Here is a 17,663-nt window from a genome sequence, read left to right as displayed (position 1 = left end):
AGGCGCCCCGGATCATTGATTTTTAAAAAAAAAAAGTTTGAGTGCACATGCACACGTTGGGGGTTGGGGGGAGGCAGAGAGGGAGAGAATCCCAAGCAGGCTCCATGTTCAGCACGGAGCCCAGTGCAGGGCTCGATCTCAAAACCATGAGATCATGACCTGAGCTGAAACCAAGAGTCACACGTTTACCTGACTGAGTCCCCAGCTGCCCGGATCACTGATTTTGTTTCACGGGATCCTAGACTCTCTCTGTTCTTAGGTGCATGCTGAAGTTTTCAGTTAAGTCTCATGATGTTCTAAAGCCAATTTTTGATTTGGCAAAAAAGAAGTGTTTGTATAGAAGAGAAGTGGAGCCAGTATGGCAAAATGTTAACGGTGAATCTGGGTGAAGGGTACATGGGTGTTCGTTGTTTTGTTTTTTCTGATTGAGATTATCCAAAATTTAAAGAAAAATGATCTGAGGATCTTCTCCTAACTGTTAGGGACTGGGGGTCTTTTTTTTTTTTATTTTTTTAATTTTTATTTATTTCTAGGAGAGAGAGAGAGAGAGTGTGAGCAGGGGAGGGTCAGAGAGAGAGGGAGTCACAGACTCCGAAACAGGCTCCAGGCTCTGAACTGGCAGTCAGCACAGAGCCCGACGCGGGGCTTGAACCCACGAACCGCGAGATCATGACCTAAGCAAAAGTCGGACGCTTAACCGACTAAGCCACCCAGGCACCCCTAGGGACTGGGGTTCTTGGCTGACTTGCCCTTTTTCTTTTTAGATTCAAGAAATCCATGGTGAAAGGTTTAGATTCCTATGAGGAAAAAGAGGATGAAGTGATCAAAGAGGTGAGTTAAAAGGCCTCTGGAGGACCCAACCCCGTGACCTTGCACCTAGCTAAGCAGCCTCTCTCCCGCAGATGGCAGCTCAGATCCGTGAGGTGGAGCACAGCCGGCAGGAGCTGGTTCGGTCTGTCTTAGAGGTTGGTTTCCCTCGGAGGAGCCAGAGCAGTATCCAAATCCATTTGACCCTGGTTCTCCCAGGTCCAGCATTTCACCTACCAGCTCTTCTAAGAGAACTCAGGGACTCCATGCTTCATCTGCTCAGCTTGAATTCCCTTAACTGTCCGCCAGGGGGCAGGCCTTGTCAGGGGGCAGTGTGGGGAGGGAGCGGGGAGGGAGAGTGAAGTCTGCAAGGACAGTACCCTCCATATGCTACTTTCCTTCTGGAGGGTGGGAGCATGGCCTAGACAGCCTGCTACGTGTCCTAGACACATTTATTTTTCCTGAATCAAACTCAGCCTCAGGCAGTGCCAGACCCAGAAGAAGGCTCTTCAGCACTTGGAAGCTGGAAAGGAACCAACAGGTAAAATTGTTAAGGAATCTCTTGTCGCGAGTCTGACCTCCTTGTGAGCATTCTGTGACTTTCTGGCCGGGAAGTGGGAACAAAGTTCATCTGTGCCATCCTCATGGCTCAAGGACCTCATCTGCCAGCCTGGCTCCTGTCTGTCTGTTTCAGTCAAGCGGCCTCCACCTCACAGCAACCCTCTTACTTGGACCTGCAACCAGCCCCAGAGCTTGACTGGATGGAAACAGGACAACCTTTGACATTCATTGGCCATCAGGTACAATGGATAAGGCAGCCAGGAAGGGCCAGTTCCCCCTCAGGTCCGAGGACACCCATCTGTCCAGCATTTTATACTTCACCATTCTGACCTTCTCTTCTTTGCCGTTCCATAGTATGTTCTCAGACCCATTTCCTCACCCTCCAGTAATCTCTTCACACCTTTGCCCCCAATGCCACTGAGGAGTGCCAATGCCAAATCTCCTCTGTGGAACCCCCAATTCCCAATGTAGGACATTTATAAATCTCCCACAGGCACCTGAAGCTACTAACTGCTACCATTCCTATTATTTCTACTAACTGTGGATGAGTTATTTCCTCTTTCATCTACATCCTGTCAGGGATCTTATTTTAACCATCTGACTATAAATCGATGGCCTCCAATTTCTTTCTGGAAGTTTCTATTTCCCCTGCACTCCTGTCCCAGAGTCACTGCTTCACCTATCTTATATTGTATACTACACCCGTATCGTGCTTCCTATTTTTGCCCATGTAGTTATCACTGCCTTAAATAGCAGGTTTACCTTCCCTCAGCCTAGTTCAAATGTTACCTTTTCATGGAATGCTTATCTGAACAGGTTGCCTGCTATAAATGTACATAGTACCATGTAAAAAGCTGCCAAAATAATGTGTAATTTATGCTTTCTTCTCTTCCCCCATGATGCATATGCCCTGTAAGGATAGTGTTTTTTGCTTACCTGCATCTAGCAGGCACTCTATTTTTGGACATCTTCATTATGGAGGCCCAGAAGTCTCTTGAGGACAAGATTGTTTTTCAGTTATTTGTGCTCTTAGGATTTAACATCAAACCAGGGCACAGAACTAGCACTTGCAGTGCTTCCACCCACCTCCTATGATTTGTCCTTTCTCTAGCTAGGGGGTATCCTGCCCTGGTTCTCAACTGTGATTCCTCCCTCACCCCCCATTTCTTACTACAGGACGCACCAGGAATTGGTAACATCCACTCAGGTAAGGCCTAAGGCAGTCTTTCTCAGACGGTAAGAGACCCATTTTTTAAATAAAGTTGATTAAGTACTACCTGGGGCCCTTGGGTGGCTCAGTTAAGCTCAGGTCATACTCTCATTTTGTGAGTTTGAGCCCCTTGTTGGGCTCTGCAGACCACGCAGAACCTACTTGGGATTTATTCACATTATCTCAAAATAAATTTAAAAAAATTTTTTAAGTATGATCTGATGGAGTCTTATCCTGAATACATAAACTCTCAACAAAAACAACAAAGGGGTGCTCAACGAGAAAAAACTGTTGGTAAGTGCAGCATAGATAAATCTCAAAACTGTTAGAAGCCAGACCAACCAAAAACAGGCACATACTTACAAACTAGAGTAACAGAAGCAAATCCATGGTCCCCTGGGGCTGGGAACAGGCTTATGGGGAGGGACAGGGAATATTTTTAAGGGTTTTATTTTCAAATTGTACACTTCCAGTGTGTGCAGCTATGTCAACTATGCCTCAACAAAGGTTTTAAATATGAGCACATCCTATCACATGGAAGGTATGTTGCTTTAAATTAGTCTGGAGCCCCCACTTCCCAAGGTCCAGAATTCCTGGGTTTTTGTTTTAAACATTTCTGATTGTCAATTAGTTAAGAGCTTTTACCTAGGGCAGTTTCACAACAAGCCTGAAACTTAAGAGTGCCTTAATTTCTGCTTAACGGGTCTCTTCCAGGTGCTATCCCTCCCTGGATGGTTCAAGAGGAGGAACACAGCTCTGGAAACCAACAAATAGGGCCCTCCCATGAAGAATTTCTTAAAGAAAGTAAGTAAACAGATTCCAGTATGGGAGAGTGGGTTAAGTTTTCCTACTCAAAACTGTTTACTTTTTTGTAGAAGAAAAACAGAAATTGAAGAAACTCCCTCCAGACAGAGTTGGGGCCAACTTTGATCACAACTCCAGCACCAGTGTAGGTTGGCTGCCCTCTTTTGGCCGCGTCTGGAATAATGGACGCCGCTGGCAATCTAGGTATGGGTCCAGTGCCAGGACCCCAACCCACTCACTACCCCTTTGGAGAGATCTCAGCCTTCATCCTGTTAACCCTACATTTCCTTTCAGACATCAATTCAAAACGGAAGCTGCAGCGAGAAACAAACAGTCACATAAAGAAAAAAAGCCAAAAGTTTCCTGATATTTTTCCAAACACCACGATGCACAAAGCCAAGTCAGCAAACCCATACCTGCTCTTATCCTCCGTAACTGATCTTCTTAGGAAAAAGACACACCCACTTATTTGATTTAATAAAGTTTTATTTTCCAAAATGTACAGTTGGTGGGATCTGCAAAAAAATAAAAAGAATCACAATGATAAAGCCTTATGTATAAGGAGGATCTGTACTTTCTACACCATGAGCCCCAGGGTTCTTGCCTACCTGTTCATGCATCTTCACCGGCAGCTGGGGCATCTCCACCCTTGGTGTTTCTGGTGTAAATTACTTGGGCTCTGTGCTTTGAAACCAGTTTAATAAGTCCTAGAGAGAAAATAGAGATAAGGTTTTCATAAAGTCCTATCAAATAAATGCTTCATAGACATGACAAATACTGAATTTGAGCCTGACAGTTTAATAACAAAAGCAAGCATGCCTACATGTCTTGGTGATAATCTAATTTGATTTATTCTTTCTAAATGAGGGACCACTATCTGCTCTTGGGACGGTTACCCTTATTGTACCTTATTAGAACTTAAAAATTAGACATTCCAGAGGCTTAACATATGTACATTCCTATTAAAGTGAAATTATAATTAGACCCACCACTCGATTTTTTTTTAAAAAAAAATTTTTTTTTTTTGTTTTTATTTATTTCTAGGAGAGAGAGAGAGACAGCGTGAGCAGGGGAGGGTCAGAGAGAGAGGGAGTGACAGACTCCGAAACAGGCTCCAGGCTCTGAGCTGGCAGTCAGCACAGAGCCCGACGCGGGGCTCGAACCCATGAACCGCGAGATCATGACCTAAGCGAAAGTCGGACGCTTAACCGACTAAGCCACCCAGGCGCCCCACCACTCGATTTTTAAAATACAGAAGTAGAGGCACCTGGGTGACTCAGTCATCTGACTTCAGTTTAGGTAATGATCTCGTAGTTTGTGGATTCGAGCCCCGCATCAGGCTCTGTGCTAACAGTTCAGAACCTGGAGCCTGCTTTGGATTCTGTGTCTCCTTTCTCTGCCCCTCCCCTGCTCATGCTCTGTCTGTCTCTCTCAAAAAATGAATACACATTAAAAAAAAAAAACACAGAAAAACTGCTTTACCATCAAAGCTTTTAATATTTTAGTAACCATATTTCAAAACAATTGGGTTATTTTTGTAACACTAAAAAATATATATATTTTGAGAGAGACCAAGAAAGTGTGAGCAGAGGAGAATGAGGGAGAGAATCCCAAAGCATCCAATAAACTAGGAGATCACGACCTGTGCAGAAATTAAGTGTTGGATGTTTCACCAACTGAGCCACCAATGCCCCCTATTCTGTAACTCAAAGTGGATCTATTCACCTGCGAACACAAGAGATCCCTGTGCTTCACCAAAATGGCCAAGAACATACTTTGAGGTCTACCCTACAGGTAACATGTTACAATATTCCAGTCACTGGTTAGCCTGTGCCCATTTTAATAAATTCCAGTAAAACACACTAAAGACGGCTAACACGGTCAGGCCAGTTTTACATGCAAAAGCAAACCAGTACAACACTCTCCTCTCACCTTTACTAAGGAGCTCCTGAAGCGCTGCCCTGGCCAGGGAACCTCGAATCTTCAGTCTCTCAGAAACAACAGCTGGAGTTATAAGCTTATAATTGGGAACTTCCTTACAGAGTTTGTCGTATGTTGCTTTGTCAAACAAGACCAGGTTATTGAGCTTGTCCCGAACTTTGCCTTTGGACCACTTCTGCTCACCAAAAGAAAAAAGAGAGTCAGTGTTTCTGGAAGAAACTGCTCTTTCCCTCCCCAGACAACCTGTGTCACAGAACTTTTCCGTGGCGGTGGGATTATACTGCAAGGGTGTCTGTTCTGCCCCTGCAGCAATCTATGAAATTCAGAGTTTACAGAAACTCTGCAAACTAAGATTCAAGTAACTTGAAACTAGAATACCAAGGAAAAAGAACCCTACTGCCGTTTACGTTTACAGCATCCAAAAAAAAGTTAGATTAAAAAGGAAAAAAAAAAAAAAAAACCCGAACACATCTACACGAGTTTCAGATATAGGCTGAGCTCCGTGAAACCAATTAGAAGAACACCATGTGCTGAGCATCAGAACGCTGTATTCACAGTTAAGTAGCACGTATCACCCCATTCTTCCAAACACACAATGGTGAGAGCAGAACTCTAGTCATCGGACTCTAAACGCCACAACCCTAAAAGCCATGTACCAGACACGTCATTTATCACTACAGCGACATGGGCCCAGCATCCCTGCTCTCCCTCACTCTTGGGGAGAACTCCACTCCTACCTTCTTTTTGGCCTTGCCTCCAGATTTATTCACTGGATCTTTGTCTTTTTTGGCCGATTTCCCGGCATCTTTCTTCTTCTTATCGTCCTTGGGCGGCTGTGCGAAAAAGGGGGAACGCAGCAAAATTACAAGACAGCCCCACTTTCCCTCTGCCACTGCGCCCCCACCCCGCCCAAACCCCACTACCTGAGCACATGGGAGAAGCAATCCCCCCGCCCGCCCAAAGCAGCAGCCAGTGGATCTGGGGCCCTGTGTCCGGTGCCGCCTCCACGCCGTCCCAGCGCTGCCCGGCTCTCAGCGCCGCACCAGCTTCCCACCCGGGAGAGCTCACCATAGCTAAGCTCAGAGAGCAGCGGCCACCCCTGCAACCTCGCTAAGATGTCGGACAAAAAGGAAGCGCCGCTCACGCACGGGCCCAGAAACCTCCACCCTCAGCAAGCGCTTCCGGGGCAAGGGGCGGAACCCGCGGCGGAAGGTCGTGGGCCCAGCCCCCTCGCCCAGCGGACGCAGGGAGGGTGACTGTCGTTCCACCGCCGCGCACCCCGAACACTGCCCGCGGCGTTTTGGAATTTTGCCGCCAGTTGTGAGGCAGTCACACGTTGCTATGCCCTAGCCCTGGAAACTGATAAAAAAGAGAAAACAATCTGCCAGCCTCCGCAACTACCCCAGCGATCTTAAGTGTGGTGCTACAAGTGCGCAGGCGCCGGCTTTGCGGAGATTGGGGGAGAGGGCGGGGACGAGGGGCGGGCCCCGCGACTGCGGTTCCGGGGCGGGGCCTCTGGAAGAAGCCAAATCCCCGCTTCTGAGGGACAGCGGCCGCAATGGCGATTTTTAGTGTGTACGTGGTGAACAAAGCTGGCGGCCTCATCTACCAGTTGGACAGCTACGCGCCACGGGCCGAGGCTGAGAAAACTTTCAGTTACCCTCTTGATCTGCTGCTCAAGCTGCACGACGAGCGCGTGCTGGTTGCCTTCGGCCAGCGCGACGGCATCCGGGGTGGGCTAGGCTTGCGTCCGAGGGGCGGGCCCGGTGCTGCGGAGTGGGCTAGTGTCTTTGCTGTGCAGGCTGGTGGGGGGAGAGGGAGTGAGGCCGGGTCGCTGGTTCCTTCGGCAGAATCCCCACGCTAGGGCTTCGTTGACCCTTAGCTTCACCTCTACAGTGGGCCACGCAGTGCTGGCCATCAACGGCGTAGACGTGAACGGCAAGTACACGGCCGATGGGAAAGAGGTGCTGGAGTACCTGGGCAACCCTGCTAATTACCCGGTGTCCATCCGGTTCGGCCGACCCCGCCTCACCTCCAATGAGAAGCTCATGCTGGCCTCCATGTTCCACTCGTAAGTCTCCCAACACTTTCTAGTGCCTTTTGGCCTGCACTTGGCCCTTAGGATAGCTTGATTAGTGTGGTTCTGTGAGAAGTCTCCTGAGCAGCAGTGCCTATCTTTCTTTGCCTTTTTTTTTTTTGAAGTTTGAAGTTTATTTATTAGAGAGGGAGCACGCGCAAGCAGGGGAGGAGCAGAGAGGGAGAGAGTGAATTCCAAGCAGGCTGTGCAGTATCAGCACTGAGCTGATGCAGGGCTCGAACCCAGGAACCAGGAAATGGTGACCTGAGTGGAAACCAAGAGCCAGAGGCTCAACCAACTGAGCCACCCAGGCACCCCTTTGTGCTTCCTTTTAAGTCATCAGTTCTTGTGTTATGAAAAGAAAAAGAACTAGTCCAGTAGGTCTAGGCTTTAGATAATACTGGCAGTGGTGTTATCTTGCATAAGTCAGCTTCCTTCAGCTTTAGTTTCTAAGTCTTTAAAGTAAGGTAGCTGAACTAATGATCTTCAAGACCTTTTCCTGCTCTCAACTAAAGTAAGAGATATGCTGGATAATCATAGTCAGGGGAGTGAGTAATCCTCGCACATACTCCTGGTGTTAATTTCACCCAAAGCTTTCAACATAAAATGTTTTACGGCAGAGCGTAACTGCATGCAGAGTTCAAATGAATTTTAAAGAAATTTTGGTGCTGCTGCTAGGCAATTCACCCCCATTTTTTCTTTAATGTTTGAGAACCAGCCCAACCAAGGGAGGGAGGGCAGAGAGAGGGAGACACAGAATCCAAAGCAGGCTCCAGGCTCTGAGCTGTCAGCATAGAGCCCGACGCGGGGCTCGAACTCACAAACTGTCACACTGCCTCTTTTGACCTCTCACGGTGTAATGTGAACACCTCAGCAGCTAGGGTTCCTTCAGTGGAAAAGTTTGAGCAGCACCCCTCCCTTAAAACAGTGGGGTGCATTCCCAACCTTACCTCCTTTGCAAATAGGCTGTTCGCAATCGGTTCCCAGCTGTCTCCAGAACAGGGGAGCTCAGGCATTGAGATGCTGGAGACCGACACGTTCAAACTGCACTGTTTCCAGACTTTAACAGGTATGCGTCTCCACATAGGCCAAAGGGATGCAAGTAGGGGCAGTTTGGGGGAAGGGACTGACCAAAGACAACTTTGGCAAGCAAGGGGGTGGTCGTTATCTGTTCCTGGGACAATTGCACAGACACGTCTGTTTGTTTTGTGGCTCCAAAGCCAATATTTAATCTGATGCCAGTTTTGTCCACACCACCCAGCACGCTTGGCCATGGTTATCTTGTGTGCAGATAAAACTCACCTTAGTGTTGCACACGTTTTGGTAGGTGTGTTTCAAAATGAAACCTGAATGCCAAATGGAAATGACCTTTGGATCGTGTCATTCCCTCACTCCCTTAATGGGGATAATTGAAAACTGCCTGTGGAGAGACCACAAGACTAGGAATTAAGTGACAGAGCTAGAAAGCAAAGCCTGGTCTCAGTCAGTTGGGTGATGTGATAAAGTCATGTCACCGCATTGGTCTAGATCCACCGTCTTGGCTTTCCTGCTTTACAGAGCAATAGGTAAAATTAGAAATGGGCTTAAGAAAATGCTATACACACAGGATGAGGTTATTTGCTTTACTCTTTGGTAACCATTCCTGGCCCTCCTTCAGGGATCAAGTTTGTGGTGCTGGCAGATCCCAGGCAAGCTGGAATAGATTCTCTTCTCCGAAAGATATATGAGATTTACTCAGACTTTGCCCTCAAGAATCCATTCTACTCCCTGGAAATGCCTATCAGGTAGGTAGTCCGGCCCCCCCCACCCCCACCATGCTGGTCCAAGCGTCCTTGCCCCTCTCTTCGTTCTTTCCCCCACAGCCGTTTTTCAAAAATGTAAGAAGAGTTGTTTTTTCAAATAAAACGAGTGACTAGCCTTTTCTTGCTATTTTGAGAGCCCAAAGACTTTCCCATGGGGTTCCTATCTTTCAAGAAAAGAGCTTCCACTGGCTCTACCTCGGCCCCCAAAGTGGGGAAGGGTCTGAGACCTAACACTTTGTCCTCATATGTGCCACTTGGGTCTGGCCTAGGTGTGAGCTGTTTGACCAGAACCTGAAGTTAGCCCTGGAGGTGGCAGAAAAGGCTGGAACTTTCGGACCTGGGTCATAGGCTGAGCCTGCAATGGATCCCCCACATTTTGAGAGATCCTGCAGCAGGGAGTCTCCTGTATCCTCTCCGCTGGAGATCCCCACAGCCTCCTTAGTGCACTTGACAGTGGGAGGGTGTGGAGCCTGATGACACGTACTGATCCTTGAGCCTTAATACTGCTCTCTGCCCTCCCGTGTCTATCGTGGGCCTACTTCCCAACTCTGTACAGACTTATTTATGGAGGGAGTAGGTCCGTAAATGCTAAATAAACATTCCTTTGATCTGTGTCTGCTATCCTAATTGATGGTTGGAGGGAGGGGAGGCTCTGGTGGGGAGACAGGAAGGAGAAGGGAATTCTGAGATGAGATATATTCTAATAGAAAACAACTAAGTGTTCATTAAATAAGTGAACTTGGGGCTTTGAATCAGGACCTTGGGTCTAGTTCCAGAATTGCTGACTTCTAGGGTGATGGTGAAATATTTACCAAATGTTTATAGCCAGCCTTTACTGCTTTATCGAACTTAACCCTCACCCTAATCTCAGGGGGTACATTCTATTATGGACAATAGATTTAGCAAGGTACAGACTCCCTCTGCCTCAGAGTCTCAAAGCTAGTTACAAACTGCATGAGTTCGAACCCAGGCTTTCTGACCACGCTATCATAAGCCACTATTTTATTGCCTAAAACCCAGTAGCTTTGGCCCTAAAATGATCACTGAATTATACAGTGTTAAGTTGAAGGCAAAGGAGACATAAGCTAAAAAGATACGTCAGATCTCCCATCCCAAGGAAATGAAGTCTGTCCCTTTTGGGATGGAAAGAGCAGGTAGCGAGAGAATATTTTCCAAAGAAAACGGTCTCTGGCCTGTAATACCCCTTTTGAAAGAATGGCTCATTGATCACGTTTAGTATCAAATCTAGTTTTAATCTCTTTATCAAGTCTCCCTCCCACCCAGGCCCGACTTCCGACTTCCCAGGGTACTGGTGAGAATGACAGCCTCCTCTCTGCCTGGAATCTGAGGTATTGGCACAAGCCGTCACCCTGTGCTGGGAGGCCTCAGGGCAGAAATCATGGCCGATTGGTGCCCTGCAGGAGGGTGAGCCAGAGGAGCCTCCCCTCTCGTGGGGATGGGATGAGATGGGGTGGGGGCGGGGCGGGGCCCAGGAGAGGAAGAAGGGTATAGGAGACTCCCTCACTGTAGGGGTTTCCTGTTTGAAGGCAGGAAATAGGAGCTAATGGAGTCCAAGAACAAAAGTTGCCTTTTAAATAGACCACAGGATGGGGAGCTGGGACCACATTAGCCACTGATAACGTCCAGCGCCACCTGGGCGAGGGAGAAGGAGCAAAAAAAAGGCAATCCTAGGTTTTGTGGTAGCCGGAGCAGCCCCACTTTCTCCCCGCCCCGCACCTCTCCAGCCCCGTGCAGGGGAAGGGCCACAGGTGGGAGAGGATGCACAGGCACCTCTTCACTCAGCCTTCTTGGGCACTCGACCCATCTTGGTGCGGATGTTCCGTAGCAGAAAGAAGGCGACTGTACTGACTGCACAGATCACTTCGGCCACCCAGAAGGCTGTGCTCCAGCTATAGTGCTTGGCAATGGTGCTGAAAGGCAGCCCGGCCAGAAAGCCGCCCACTGCCAAGGAGGAGGGGAAGAGCTGGGTCATTTGTGAGGCGAGGGCCGGCTAGGCCTGCCTCAGCCTCTAGCTGGCCTACGTGTGAGGCACAAGTGGGGGTGAGGTGGAGACTCCACAGAGCACGGCTTACCGTTGGCCATGAGCCCCACAATGGCGTGGGAGGTGCCGCACAAGTTGGGAGGAGCACTCTCGTTGGCTATAACTCCGAACAAGGCAATGGGACCGTAGGAAGAGAAACCAAACACAGCTCCCAACACCAGGATCCAGAGCTACAAAGGCAGTGCAGGGTGGCATTCAGAGTTTGAGAAAGCCTACCTACCTGTCTACCTCTGTTAGAGGAGAGAACAAAGAACTGTAGTAAGGAGACAGGAAGTGACCTCCCCCAGCCCACTTCCTGACATAATGGACAGGGCAGAACTAGAGGAGTGGGTGCCCCACTGAGCCAACCCGAGGGCCTGTGCGGGTAGTGAAGGAGGTACAGAAGCCATCCCTCCAGGTTAGACGCGGTCTCTTCTCAGAACTCGGGCTAGCTCGACTGGCTGGGGGCAAGGCAGACCAGGAAGAAGACCAGAGATAAGGCACCTCATGCTCCGTAAAGCCTGTGAGCTCAGCGAGAGGGTGAAGAGCTGGAGTCCAGAAAGCAACATCCTAGAGGAGCACAGAGAAGAAAAGAAAACCAGGCCCCGAGTCCAGGAGGGGCACCAAAGTGCAGAGAGGTGAGACAGAACTGGAAAGGGAAATCCGAGGCAGAGAAAGGCCAGGGCAGTGTGGAGCCAGGGAGAGGGAGCCTGAGAGTCCGCAGGCCTTGCTTTCCCATCCTGTGCCTGCTGCAGCCAGGCCCTCCTTATTTACCTTGGGGGAGTCGCTGGTCACGGTGACCCGGAAGAGGTACATGGACACGGTCATGCCAGCCATCATGAACAGCAACAGGCCATGGCGAGGGTTCCCATAGATGGAGAGCCCTGCCTGTGGATACAGTCCCGGCAATGTCAGGGCCTCAAAGCAGCAGAGAACCTCTGCCCCAGGACTCTGGCACAGCAGGGCCTCTGCTGACAGGTCTTTGGCAATCCCACCACAGCTCTTGGCCCCAGGCAGCTCTGGGAGGCCCCAGGGCCTGCTCGTGGTGTCCTGAGGCCAGACTCCACAACATCCCTTCCTCCACCGTGGGGCAGGGTCGGGACGTGTGCTGGCAAGCTGCACCTGCTTCCTCCTCAACCCCGGTTTTCCTGGGACTGCGGAGAAGCCCGCTGCCAGGCTGAGAGACATTCTAGCTCCCCGTGACATCACTTAAAGCCCCTTCCTTACCTTCACCCCCCAGCAGGTAACAGTACCCTGAAGTCATTCCAACCTCCCCCCCACCTAACCCGGCCTATGCCAGCCTGCCCGTGCCCCGGGGCTCCCGTCCCTCTGGTGCCAGTCCTAGTCATGCTAGGAAGATTTAAAGGGACCCTCCTGCTTCCTGTCCCATCTGCCCACTCACCTTTGCCATGGCCCGGTCTGACAGGTAGCCAGCTGCGATGCTGCCTACGAGGCCGCCAACCTCCAGGGCACTCATGTAGGAGCTACCTGGAGTAGGGAGTTGTGGTGAGAAGAGGGAAAGGAAGGGTGGGTGTTACACACTGGGGTCGCCCCGGATTGGCTGAAGCCCAGAGAGGTACAGGGTCCCCAAGGGTGACCGGCTGCAGCTGTCTGAGTAGTGCCCAGGCTCGGGGAAAGAAGGAAGGGACAGAGAAGCTGGGCCTGAACTTCCCATCCCCGTCGCGGACGCCTGCTGCCTCGGTCCACCCACGTCCCGACACTCCTCTTACCCACGAGGACGGACTGTCCTTTCTCCTGGATAAGGAAGAACTGGCCCCAGTCAGTACAGCAGGTCTTGACTCCAAATACCACAAGGTAGCCCGTGGAGAGCACCCACAGGTAGGGGGACAGCAGCAACTCCTGTAGGGTACTCTCCTCCTTCAGGGAGCCTGGGGGCAGGAGGAGGCCAGGCCTGAGGCCCCGCTCTTGCCGCTCTGCCCCGACTGAGCCCCCACCACTCATTAACCACCTGCAGGGCCAGAGTCCATCCACACAGCCAGGGATCAGCGGGAAGCCGCCCCTTCAGCCACTGCTCTGCCCTGTCCCCTCCACTGCAGGCCTCAGCAAATGAAACAGGGGCCGGGACCCACGGAGGAAGGCACCCAAGCCACTTAAGCTCAGGACGCCGTCCAGGGCAGGGAAGTCTGGCTCTGCCACGAGGAAGGATCGGGACATGACAGGAGTCACACAGCGTTCGTTGGCTCTGCCGCTTGTCTGGTACCTACGTGTCTCTTGGAACGGAGTTTTATTTACTCCCCACCAACTCGCCCCCACCGTCCCTCCCCATCCCTCCATGGGCTTGCCCAGGGCCAGGCATACAGCCAGTCCTAGGTGAAAGTCTGCCAAATGAATGGGGAATGAAGGTGTCCCAACGATTTGGCTTGGGTGCGCGCTCACCCTTCTTGCCCTTGGAGGGGGTGGGGTCCAGGTTCCGGAGCCCAACGTCAGCAGGTTCGTTGTGGATGAGCAGGAGGCAGAGGACGGAGACAGCTACACAGAGCGCCCCCGACAGGGCCAGCGTGCTGCGCCAGCTGTAGCTCTGGGCGAGGACGGTCGCCAGGATGGGACCCAGCCCTCCGGCCAGGTTCATGCTGGTTGACAGAATGGCCCACCAGGTGCCAAACTGAGATGGCTCAAACCACTGCGGGGGCGGAGGGTTCAGAGCAGGTGCCCACGTTAAACACGCTGACGGTGAGGGGCAGGTGGGGCAGGGGCAGACCTAGAAGCTCACGTTACAGGGACGAGAAAGAGGGCGCTTCTACTTGGCAGGGCCAATTCCCTCATCTGCCACCTGATCCCACCACGTTTAGCTCCTAAAATATCTTGACAAGCAACAGGAGCTGGACTGGAAGTCCCGAGGAAGCCGCTCTGCGATAGGGGCGCTGGGACTCCCACATGCTCCGCAGGGATCCCCTCGGCCAGTCTCAACAGGCTTCTCGCGGCAGACACTCACCTTCCGCAGGATCTTCCCACATGGAGGCCAGCCCAGCCCCTGTGCCAGGCCATTGAGGAACCACAGAGCAGCAAAGACAGGGACCGCGGAGCTCCAGGAGAAGACTACGTTGACCAGGCCGACCAGGAGCAGCCCAGAAGAGAAGAGCCAGCGGGCACTCATCTGGTCAGACAGCACCCCGCTCACAAACTTGCTGATGGCATAGGCTGCCGACTGGCTGCTGGTGATGAGCCCTGCGGGGGAGGGGGGCGGGAGGCAGCACACCTGGGGGGTTAGGGGCCAGGGGCAAGGGCACAGGAGGGATGGAGGAAGACATGGGGTCAGGTGTGTAGAGGCGCCTGGCAGGGTGAGCGAGCTTCCTTCCGAGGGGACCGGGATGAGCCTGTGCTGGAATCCTAGCACGCGCTCAGCGGGGGCCCCGCTACTCCTCACCGCCAGCACTAGCCCCACGCTGACCCTTGACTTTTCAACCTCCTAGAGAGTTCCAGCTGCAGCTGTCAGGGGGCAAGAAGGGAAGGACGGGGCAGCCCCCACCCCAGGATTTATTTGCACGTGCCTGATTACATTTCCCTCACCCTGGTGCTGCCCCGGGGCTCCTGTTCTGTCGCCCCACCTCTGAACATGACACAAAGAGCTTAGAACTGGAGTCAAGGACCTTATTCCGCCTGAAACGTAGCACGGAGGGGGCCACATGAAGCTTCTGTGCCAAGTCCCCCCGTCCCACTGCTTACGATGTCAGTGGCCAGCGTGCACCCTGTGGTCTCACCCACACGGTGTGGAAACTGCCCAGAAGCCCCCTAAACACACTCAGAATAAGCCACGCCTCCAGGGGCGCATGTGGGTCACGGGCACACACAGACCCATCAAATGGGCAGCCCTCCTCAGACACGCATGGACCACACTCTGAGTGCTCTGCCCACAGCCAGGCGTGTGAGGTTTTCGGCGTGAGACTCTCCCTATCCTCCGCTCTGCAGACGCTCCACACACGCTACGTGCCTTTACGCACGACACTGCCACCAACGCCGACTTGTGCTACTGGTCCTGTGTCCCGGGGCTCACCCCCCTGCCCTTCCAGGGCTCACCCAAGTCATCCTTGTCTAGAGGGATCTCCTCCACCAACGACGGCATGACAAAGGAGAAGGTCTTGCGGTTGAAGTAGTACAGGCTGTAGCCTCCAAACATGGCTGAGAAGATCACGGTGCGGTAATAGCCGTAGCCTTGGGCGGCCATGGTGGAAGGGAGCAGGCCCCGCTGGCCGGGACACAGCGCTTCCGACGACAGCTCCTGCCTGTGGCTCTCTCAGTCACCAGATCTGCTGAGTTAGGCTTTTTCTGTTCCCTCCTCCACCCAGCCTCCCAGGCTCCCTTTATAGCCACCTTCTGGACAATCATTAAGCCTGGGGCGGCTGGTAGGGAACCCAGTGTCCTGAGGGAGACAAGAAAAACAGATTACTGACGGAGAAGTCTGTGGGGGCTGGAGGGGGTCCCAGAGGGAGGCACTGCCTGTGAACCATCACACTGTGTCCCTAGAATTTCTGCCTTTCTCCGCTCTGCTCTTCCTTGTCCGCCTGCCTGTGAAACCAGCTGTGATTAAAAGCTCAACCTAATTACTTTTGTCTGCGGGAGCCCAGGGGAGGCAGGGGTGGGATAAAGCAGAGCCGCGCTCTCTAGCCCTGCTCCCTCAGCCACCTACCTTCTCATTCATTCAGCCGAGGTTTACTGGCTTCCAGACACTGCACTAGGTGCTCGGTTAGTTTCTGCACGCGGTGCGTGCGCGCGCACACACCCCCAGCAACCCCACTTCCAAGTCGTCCCGGGGCGGACTCAAGCCCTGTAACTGCCAATGCCTTGCACACATCGGGGTGTAGCTGTTTACGGATAGTTGCAGAATCGGAAGCGAGGGGAACTTCCCAGCGCAGGTCCCGTTGTTGCACTGAAAGCCCCTATAAATGCCTGCGGTCGTGGTCACCCAGCTGCCTCTGGTCCCTTTACCCTGTGACGCCAGTGTAGGGTGCCCTCTGGCTGGCTGGGGGCTGCAGGGTGACAGCACGACCCGTGGGCGGGAAGGTCCACCCTCGGGCTTCAGGCGGCACTGCCGAGCCGGCTAGCGTCCCAGGGCCCCCGCGAGACGCCCCCGGCCTTTCCTTTCGATTAGGAAGGCAACTGGAGCAGAAGGCGTAGGCGCGCGCGGAGCAGGCGACCGCTTATAGTCTCCCGGAGGTTCCTCGCCCGGGGCGCCTAGTGGCTCAGCCCAGCAGGACAGGGCCAGGCGCAGGCTCTCGGCACCTGCCCAGCCCCGTGTCCTCGAGCCACCTAGGACACCCGACCCGGGCTGCGAGGCCACCGGCCTGGCAGCCGGAGAGGTGCAGAGAAGCCGGACTGGTGCGACAGAAAGAAGCAGGTACGTGCTGGTCCCGAGCAGTGCCTCGGAGGCCCCCAGACCCAGGAAGTGCCCCCATCCCTGAAGGGGCAGCGGCAGGAACGCCTCCGCTTGGTATCGGAAGTTAGGGCAACCTTTGCTGGGGCTCTAACAAAGGAGCCACGAGACCCGAGACGCCCCCTCCAGCCCCGCCTTCTGCCGGCGCCCCTCCCCCGCATTCGTCTCGCTACCTGAACGCAAGCGGGAGCCGGAATAGGACAGAGACCAGAGGTGGGACGGTGTGCGCAGGCGCGCGCGCTCGGGGCGGGGCCTCCGCCTGCGCTTGGCTGGCTGAGAGCCAAGTCCACCCGCAAGGGTGTAGTCCAAATCCTTCCGGTAGTACTCTGTCCTTGGGTGAGAACAGCGCCCCTTAGGGGCTGGACGCGTAGGTCCCTTCTTTAACTGATGGCATTCGACATACCAGTTTTTAGTGAGTGCCTCCCGCTACCAATCACTGTTCCCGCGTTGTTCAGAGTCTGGAAAAGGTCTTGTAGAGAGCACAGTCTTTTCTGTAAGAAATTAAGCCAGTCTTCAATAAGCACAGTAGGAACATTTAATTTGTAATCAGACTGTTAGGGACGAAGTTAAGACAAAATGGAGTGTTTAAAGTACGTGGCTGGAGGCGCCTGGGTGGCTCAGCTGGTTGGGCGTCAGACTTCAGCTTAGGTCATGATCTCACAGTTCACAAGTTCAAGCCCCACATCAGGCTATGTGCTGATAGCTTGGAGCCTGGAGCCAGCTTTGGATTCTGAGTGTGTGTCTCTCTCTGTCCCCTTCCTCCAACTCACACTCTGTCTCTGTCTTGCTCTCAAAAATAAATAAACGTTAAATAATAAAGTACATGGGCAGGAGTAAACCTCAAATTCTAATCCTAGACCCACTACATTTTGACAATGTGACCTTGGGTAATAATTTCTATGAGCCCCAGTTTCTTACCAACCTCATAGGTTCATGTGAGGACTCAAAAGAAGATTTATTATTACTTTTTTTAAGATTCTAGGGGCTCCTGGGTGGCTTAGTCGGTTAAGCATCCGACTTTCGCTTAGGTC

The 17,663-nt window shown here is 52.4% G+C and overlaps 4 protein-coding genes across 10 annotated transcripts in view; 2 read left to right on the top strand and 2 right to left on the bottom strand.

Moving 5' to 3' along the window:
- The window catches only part of CENATAC (centrosomal AT-AC splicing factor), a 7,585-nt gene extending 3,678 nt beyond the window's left edge, over positions 1-3,907 (top strand). Inside the window, exons 4-11 of the mRNA XM_039229309.1 lie at positions 765-831; positions 903-965; positions 1,284-1,348; positions 1,502-1,607; positions 2,545-2,575; positions 3,293-3,382; positions 3,454-3,586; positions 3,677-3,907. Coding sequence (XP_039085240.1) covers positions 765-831; positions 903-965; positions 1,284-1,348; positions 1,502-1,607; positions 2,545-2,575; positions 3,293-3,382; positions 3,454-3,586; positions 3,677-3,749 — 628 coding nt within the window. The 3' untranslated portion in view covers positions 3,750-3,907. The remainder of the gene's footprint in view (positions 1-764; positions 832-902; positions 966-1,283; positions 1,349-1,501; positions 1,608-2,544; positions 2,576-3,292; positions 3,383-3,453; positions 3,587-3,676) is intronic.
- The window catches only part of RPS25 (ribosomal protein S25), a 26,363-nt gene extending 19,861 nt beyond the window's left edge, over positions 1-6,502 (bottom strand). For 2 of the 3 annotated variants that reach the window (XM_039229313.1, XM_039229314.1), the window contains exons 1-4: positions 6,392-6,502; positions 6,061-6,156; positions 5,315-5,498; positions 3,991-4,089 (exon numbers count right to left, since the gene is read on the bottom strand). In XM_039229313.1, coding sequence (XP_039085244.1) covers positions 3,995-4,089; positions 5,315-5,498; positions 6,061-6,156; positions 6,392-6,394 — 378 coding nt within the window. In that variant the 5' untranslated portion in view covers positions 6,395-6,502 and the 3' untranslated portion in view covers positions 3,991-3,994. Of the gene's footprint in view, positions 1-3,979; positions 4,090-5,314; positions 5,499-6,060; positions 6,157-6,391 lie in introns of those variants that run through there. The other variant, XM_039229312.1, reaches the window with a different exon arrangement.
- A 313-nt stretch (positions 6,503-6,815) lies between these two features.
- TRAPPC4 (trafficking protein particle complex 4) lies at positions 6,816-9,816 on the top strand. Its single transcript, XM_039229311.1, has 5 exons — positions 6,816-7,056; positions 7,220-7,394; positions 8,366-8,469; positions 9,058-9,184; positions 9,472-9,816. Exons 1-5 carry the CDS (start codon positions 6,882-6,884, stop codon positions 9,548-9,550), a joined length of 660 nt encoding a protein of 219 aa, XP_039085242.1. The 5' UTR covers positions 6,816-6,881; the 3' UTR covers positions 9,551-9,816.
- Positions 9,817-10,434: 618 nt separating this feature from the next.
- Positions 10,435-16,846, bottom strand: SLC37A4 (solute carrier family 37 member 4). 5 transcript variants are annotated; one of them, XM_039229374.1, is made up of 10 exons: positions 16,806-16,846; positions 15,279-15,621; positions 14,197-14,429; positions 13,641-13,884; positions 12,974-13,132; positions 12,646-12,731; positions 12,018-12,131; positions 11,748-11,813; positions 11,296-11,434; positions 10,435-11,164 (listed from the first exon to the last, which is right to left on the bottom strand). In XM_039229374.1, exons 2-10 carry the CDS (start codon positions 15,424-15,426, stop codon positions 10,998-11,000), a joined length of 1,356 nt encoding a protein of 451 aa, XP_039085305.1. In that variant the 5' UTR covers positions 15,427-15,621; positions 16,806-16,846; the 3' UTR covers positions 10,435-10,997. The 5 variants fall into 5 exon arrangements, with proteins under 5 accessions (XP_039085305.1, XP_039085306.1, XP_039085307.1 ...); XM_039229375.1 differs by lacking the exon at positions 16,806-16,846 and adding an exon at positions 15,889-15,952; XM_039229376.1 differs by lacking the exon at positions 16,806-16,846 and having other exon boundaries at positions 10,435-10,855; positions 10,994-11,164; positions 15,279-15,867.
- Between the last annotated feature and the right edge of the window lie 817 nt (positions 16,847-17,663).

Source organism: Hyaena hyaena, unplaced genomic scaffold (genome assembly GCF_003009895.1).
Source record: "Hyaena hyaena isolate Hyena2069 unplaced genomic scaffold, ASM300989v1 scaffold_37, whole genome shotgun sequence".
NCBI lineage: Eukaryota > Metazoa > Chordata > Mammalia > Carnivora > Hyaenidae > Hyaena > Hyaena hyaena.
This window is presented reverse-complemented; position numbering and strand designations above follow the sequence as displayed.